The following is a 6,761-nucleotide window of genomic DNA, read 5'->3' on the forward strand; positions in this document are numbered from 1 at the left end:
TATCGCTGTTGCATAGTTGAGTGCAAACAAGTAAATGCACTTAACCTGCTGAATATGAAATGTACCCCCATTGTTTTGGGCAGTTTCTTTTTACAATGAAAAAACTGCATATAGAAACTCATGTGGTGGGGTCTCGGCGTATATATGAAGAGAAAATCTCTCGAGGCTTACCAGTAACAAATTAAATTTGAGGCTTTCAGAGCATATTTTAGTCTTTAGCAGTTTGATAGACATTGTAGCATCCCCTGTTGAAATACATGTGTGATACTATAACTAATGATGTTGATACTTTGTAAATAAGTCATTATCATTGTTTATATTGCAAGTCAATACAGTGCAGTGTGTAGATTTTGGTCAAAGGGAGATGGTTTATGATCACATTGACTGCCATGATGATAAACTCACCCCGTCTCCAATGCTGGAGGAAAAAACCCAACTTATGTTCTATTTTAAAATGTATTCACTTCCCCTTAAAAGTAAAACGAATGTACTTTCATGTTAGCCTTTGACGCAATGGGAGGGGACTGTGTGCTTTCAGTTTTAGCCTTAAATTACACAAGTCTTTATGTTAGGTAAAATTCTTTATACATCTGTTGGAAAATGATAAAATGCTAATATACTGTAGGGCAGATACAGCATATTAAAAAAAAAAAAAAAGAAAGAAAACATGAAGTCTGAAAGCCAAAAGAAGCTCAAACCAATGGGTAACGTTGCTAGCTCATTCACTAAAGTTTCTCATCATTTAAATTATTATTTTTCCCCCCAGTTCTTACAGAAGGGTCGCTCCACCTGCAGTCTTGGACATTATTTTAATGGAGTAACACAAATGTGCTTGTTGCTGTGGAAAACATTGCATCTGTACAGCCCCAGAACACAAAACATTAGGTCCGTGTAGACACCATCCACGTAATCGGATATCTTTAATATTTCAGTACAACTGCCTGTGACTGTGGCAGAACCAGGTCAGGTGACGCGGTGGCCTTACGAAGCTGACGGTGCCATTATGTGGTAGCTCTTCACTTACATGCAGTTTCAGTAGTGTTTGTCAGCTATGTCAGTGAATATTAGTAGATGTGGCTTTAGGGAGCTTAGGTCTTTACTCTTCTCCATATAGCCGTCAAGTTTCTGTGTTTCCATGACATCTCCGTGTGTTTAGATTATGAAAAGTCTCTCCTCTGTTGGTAAGCTCAGCTACATGCAGTGATGATAAGAAAACACTGGATAACCTGAGACGACAGATCATTCCCCACAGAGTTGCGTTGTTGTTTTTATACCTTTTAGTTGAGATTTTCTTGTGGGGATAATTTTGTTCCTGCAGTTCGAGTACTGTTCACTTTTTATTTGCTACTGGCTCCTCTTCTCTTTCTCGCTGCTTGATTTCCATCCAGGATGGTTATCTGTGCTTTTCTTCAACATATCATGTGAACTTGTGATTTGGTTTGTTCTCAACTTGGAGGTGGAGCTAGCATTTTCTAAGAGTATTGTCTCTGTAATATAAACTGTAGAGGGTACATACATTTGACCCCTTGTCTTTATTTTCCGTCCTCTCCATCAGTTGGAATCCGCATCTTTTCTTTCTCTGAAATGTTTTATTTCCAAAACAAGAAGTAAACAAACTTAATGACTAGGTATTGTTCGTCACTTACCTGACAGTTGTGTTCCTAATTTTTTAGTGTCTAAACTTGACTTATGATGTAAATATATCGGTTTTGTAAATGTTTTTTTTCTTTTTACTTTTCATTTGCTCAGACGCATTAATGGCTGATCCAGTAAGGATTTCATACGTGCAGCCTAAATCAAAGTACAATATGTTATCAATAAATAATAAATAAAACACATCTCTCACAGTGTGAACCAGTTATACAGTCAAAATGTATTTTAAAACACCTTTTATGACACTAATTTATTCAAGGTTGGAAAATAATTAATTTAACTTATAATCAGGAATATAGCCAGGATGTTCAAGATACGGAGGTCATGAATATATAAATCCAAGTCCAAACTTAAATGTATAATTTATTTATTTCCACACATGTTCATTGGGAGATAAAAAGGGATTAGTTTGTTTTTCAGAGAGGAGAATAGTCCAACTATTTTCTATACCTGGTTCACCCTGTTTAGGGTGGTGAAAAGAGTGTACAGCGTGCACCGGGTGTCATTGCGAGAGAGGTGGAGACGACAGAAAACTGGACAGATCCAGAGTCCCTCACAGGGCCGCACCGACCCAAACAACCATGTAAAATAACTTCTGTGATCAGTTTAGTCTCACTAGTAAACTAACATGCAGACATGAGGTGTAATTCAACCTCAACAGAATTTCAAGAACAAAATACGGATCCTCGATGCAAGCTTCAGTCCTGTTTTATTATGGAAAGTGAAAAAGAATAATTTAAAGTACAAATATTTCATTATCCATCTGTGGGTCTTGGAATGATTAGACCCCAAAAACAGAATGCTACAACAAAATAAATTCAGTTGCAGTGTGCAATAGGGTGTGGCACATAATTTAAGTTTTGGAGGTAGTGTGACAGTTTTTCCTCAGACTGTCCATAACAAGAGCTCCGTCAGGACTGCAGCCGCTTTTTTGCAAGGTAAGCAGTGGAGACTTGGTTCATTACGATGAGGGCACTGAGAGCAGGGCAGAGCGCTGCCAGGTACCAGATGTAGTCCTTGACAGATGCGGTGAACCACGCAGAGCAGAGTCCGAGGAGCAGGCTGGCACTGCCAAGCAGGTACGTGATGAGTCCCGATGCTGCATGGTAGCGTTTGAATTTGGCGAGGGACCAGCCTCTAGCCAGAGAAGTGTAAATGAGAGGCACGGCTGCCAAAGACTGAGCACCAGCCGCGCACACTGTCAGCAAGCCCAGCAGACCGTGCCACGAGGTGAAGTGGGCTTTCCCATTCAGGTGCTTGTTGTAAGAGATGGCGGCTAGGCCCAAGACTGCACAGGTCACACAGAGGCACTGCAGGATCCAGTGAACGCGCCCTTTCTGCTTATGTGGAAGTTTTTTGACGAGGGAGACGTGGGGCGAAAAGAGGAGGATGGCTTCTGTCATGAAGAACCCAAACTAGAGGGAAACAAAATCAAAGGCATCTAAATAAAATATAATAAAATCACATAACATGCTGCTTGGAAAGTGAGAAAACCAGTTAATCTAGGTTTCACAGGAAATATGTTTTTCCAATCAGCCAAGTGATGAGGTACATGTTTGGACTGCAAGATGAAACCAGACTGAAAGCCACACCATCTTTCTGATAACATGCAAACGCCACATTGAAAGTGTTGTTGATCTTTTGTGACACATGGAAAAATCTTTTCAAAGAGTGACAGGTTTGATCGGCAGGCAGGCCGGTTTAGCAGAAAGGTTCCCCAGCTCCTGCATTGATTCAGATGCAAATCTCAGAATCAGGTTTATTGGCCAAGTCAGGTCAAACAAAACAGGGAACTTGACTCACTTTACAGTAAATAGACAAATGACAGCTCTTATTAACAGATATACAATTTAAAAAAAAGTGAAAGGTGCAGCAGTATGAGGTAGACATGGTTATTGAAAGGTGCATTGTTACAGCATATGATTGTGGTTATTGTTATTATTATTATTATTATTAGTCTTTATGACTATTCTCAGTATTGCTTGTTGACCTTTGAACCATAAAGATTGAGTTTTATAATGTTAGCTACTAGCGATGAAATTAAAAAACCTGAGTTTTTGTTTGTTTTGGCTTGTTCTTTTTAAATTAACCTTGACGTTGCACTACCTTTACACAATTTTTTGCCCTACCAGTCCAAGCACAAGAAACCCAGCTCTTTTGCTTTATTTTTTTTCCCTCAAAAATGGGAGTTTTACAAAAAGGCAAAACAGTGTAAAAAAAAAAAAAAAAAATTCCCCCAGGGATTTGAAATTGGCAAATCAAACTCTTGAACTCCAACCTGCTAGGGTCAAAAGGCTTTACTGGTTTCAAAGTTAAACTTCCACTTACGGCTAGTGTCATCAGGAAAGGATGCCATGAAAACCAACCTAAAATGGGAAAAATGAAAGGAAATCCAATCAGTGACTGCTCTGCAAATAAACCATGTGTTCAAATGCGTGAATATGCATTTCATCCTAACAAAACAGATCAGACTTTTAGTTTGTGGGCTTCAAAAGGTTTGTGTATATTTGAACAAATGTTTGATGATGGAAAAATGAAATCATTTGAACAGTTATCTTTACAATATGGCTTACCTAAATCTCACCTATTTCGATTTTTTCCAAGTGAGAAGTTATCTTTTTGATGTTTTAAAGAAGAAATATACTAAAGATATAAACCCTTTGATAAAATGTATGTTTAAAATATATGACTGTGGAGCTGAAACAAAATGTTTAAGTAAGATAGTTAAGATAATACAAATCGACCATAAAGCTAAGCAAATTGATCTTAATGTTAAAAATAGATGGGAGAATGAACTACTTTGTAATATTTCTTCTGTTGATTGGGAACAAATGTGTAAAACATATACGAAACAACTAATTCAAATTATTGGAAGGAGTTTGCGTGGAAGATTTTAATTAGGTATTTTAGGACACCCCAAATTCAAAGTAAGTACAAATGTGATCTAACCTCAAATTGTTGGAGAAAATGCAGGGAGCAGATAGCACACCACAGTCATGTATTTTGGTCATGTATAGTTATAAGTGAATTTTGGGAAAACTCTGTCAGAGAATTGGAGAATATTTTTGGTGTTTCTTTTGATAAAAATCCACTGGTGTTATTACTTGGAAAAACACCAGAAGAAATTAAGAGGAAAGATACTCACTTGTTTTTAGTTTTAAGAGTATCATTAATTAAACAAATTACAAGAAATTGGTTAAAGGATGATAATTTAATTAATACTAAATGGAAGGATCTTGTAAATTACATATATGGAATGGAAAAAATAACAATGAGACTTAGAAATCAAGTTTATATTTTTGAAGAAAGATGGGAAAAATGGGTGAGGTACACAACAAACAATAGCCCTAATGACCCATAATATGATTTTTGTGTATGTTTTGTCTCCGAATATGTCTATACTTCTGCCCATGTAGTGTATATAAGGTATCCTCTGAATTAAATCTTATATGTATTGACAAAATGATATATATACAGAGGTGTCAAGTAACAAAGTACAAATACTTTGGTTATCTATACTTCACTGGAGTAATTATTTTTCAGACTTTTTACTTTTACTTTTAACATTTTCACGCAATTATCTGTACTTTTTACTCCTTACATTTTAAAAACAGCCTCATTTCGGCCTTTAAAGAAAACTATCCAGTTAAATTGTTCCATCCGGATAGAGTGAATTTGGTTGTGGTTGTTTCAGATGTTCTTGTCCAGTTTTGTTCTTACATCCGTTGCCCTCAGATTCCTGCAACTAAACTTGGATGTACATTCCAATAAAGGTTAGGATAAATGATAACATGCCTCTGAAGTTTGACTTTTTGCACCATTACAATACTTATAGGCAACTAGTCATCATATCTTCTTCTTTCTGAAACACATGTTAATTCTCAATAGTACACATATATGGTTCTTTAATATATATATTTAATTTAATATATATAAATTATACTAAGATGCATTCATTTTCAATGGCTTTTGTCCTTAATGACTTTTTTCCCCCTTACATGACTTTTACTTTTATACTTTAAGTAGTTTTGAAACCAGTACTTTTATACTTTTACTTGAGTAAAAAACTTGAGTTGATACTTCAACTTCTACAGGAGTATTTTTAAACTCTAGTATCTATACTTCTAACTGAGTAATGAATGTGAATACTTTTGACACCTCTGTATATATGTTTTTAATTTTGTTTGATTGATTTTTTTTTATGTGTGTGTTTTGTTTTTTATTTTATTCTGTTGTTGTCCTTTTATTTTCTAAAAAATGCAAATAAAAACAAACAAAAAAAAAACAAATGCATGAATATGAGGAGCACTCACTGGAACCGGGTCGGGACAGAAGTGCGATGAGAAGAGTGAAGGTGAAGGAGATGAGGTGGCTGACCGCTGCAGACGCTGCTCTGGTCAAAGTGTACAGACGAGGCTCGGACGGATCAGACTCTTTCTTGATTTGGACCATGTCTCAAAGTTATTGTTCCGACAGTTTTTCGTGAAGAAAAACGGTTTTTGCCGGCGGCCAGAGAAAATCGGAAGTGATGTTGGCACAAAAGTGTTGCCTGGTACCTTCTCCGTCTGCTTTCCTGCTTCACTTAAAACTTTAAACCAGAGGACCAAACACAAACTGCGTATGCCTGTCACATAACCTTAGTTGTTTTTTTTTGGACTGTCACATAACCTTAGTTTTTTTTTTTTTTTTTTGAACTATCACATAACCTTACCCATACAAGCTCCACGTCCCCCAGCTGGTCTACTCGGCAGGAAAAAGCCGAACTTCCTGTTTCTAAATTGTTTTTCAAAATAAAGCCTGAATTATTGGTCTGCGTTAAATCGACGCAGAGCCCGGTGCGCGTCGCCGCGTACCCTACGCCGTAGGTTCTGCGTTGTTGTAACGCAGAACCATAAATCATCCTTAAGGCTTCCCCAGATAGCAAAGAATGTTTGGCCCACGTTTGGCCACGGACTCAAGTAGGGCTGCCAACCGTCCCTTGAAAAACGGAATCGTCCCGTATTTATAAACTACAGTACGCCTCCCGTATTGAGCTGAAAAGGGACGCAATTTGTCCCGTATTACTGTGAGAGTCAAAAAATAGTCATAACTTGCAATTGCAATTGCAA

At 37.1% G+C, this 6,761-nt stretch overlaps 1 protein-coding gene across 2 annotated transcripts; it reads right to left on the reverse strand.

Moving 5' to 3' along the window:
- Window positions 1-1,970: 1,970 nt before the first annotated feature.
- On the reverse strand, window positions 1,971-6,346 carry LOC133448559 (transmembrane reductase CYB561D2). 2 transcript variants are annotated; one of them, XM_061727208.1, is made up of 4 exons: window positions 6,322-6,346; window positions 5,967-6,289; window positions 3,982-4,019; window positions 1,971-3,068 (listed from the first exon to the last, which is right to left on the reverse strand). In XM_061727208.1, exons 2-4 carry the CDS (start codon window positions 6,103-6,105, stop codon window positions 2,565-2,567), a joined length of 681 nt encoding a protein of 226 aa, XP_061583192.1. In that variant the 5' UTR covers window positions 6,106-6,289; window positions 6,322-6,346; the 3' UTR covers window positions 1,971-2,564. The 2 variants fall into 2 exon arrangements, with proteins under 2 accessions (XP_061583192.1, XP_061583193.1); XM_061727209.1 differs by having other exon boundaries at window positions 5,967-6,337.
- Window positions 6,347-6,761: the final 415 nt, after the last annotated feature.

This window comes from Cololabis saira, chromosome 8, assembly GCF_033807715.1.
Source record: "Cololabis saira isolate AMF1-May2022 chromosome 8, fColSai1.1, whole genome shotgun sequence".
In the NCBI taxonomy this organism is placed as follows: domain Eukaryota; kingdom Metazoa; phylum Chordata; class Actinopteri; order Beloniformes; family Belonidae; genus Cololabis; species Cololabis saira.

Bases quoted from the DNA above. Each gene is read 5' to 3' on its own strand.
- LOC133448559 (XM_061727208.1), bottom strand. From the start codon at position 6,105: ATGGTCCAAATCAAGAAAGAGTCTGATCCGTCCGAGCCTCGTCTGTAC. The intron at 4,020-5,966 runs GTGAGTGCTCCT...TTCCCATTTTAG, and splicing joins TCTGTCCCGACCCGGTTCCA to GTTGGTTTTCATGGCATCCT. The intron at 3,069-3,981 runs GTAAGTGGAAGT...GTTTCCCTCTAG, and splicing joins CTTTCCTGATGACACTAGCC to TTTGGGTTCTTCATGACAGA.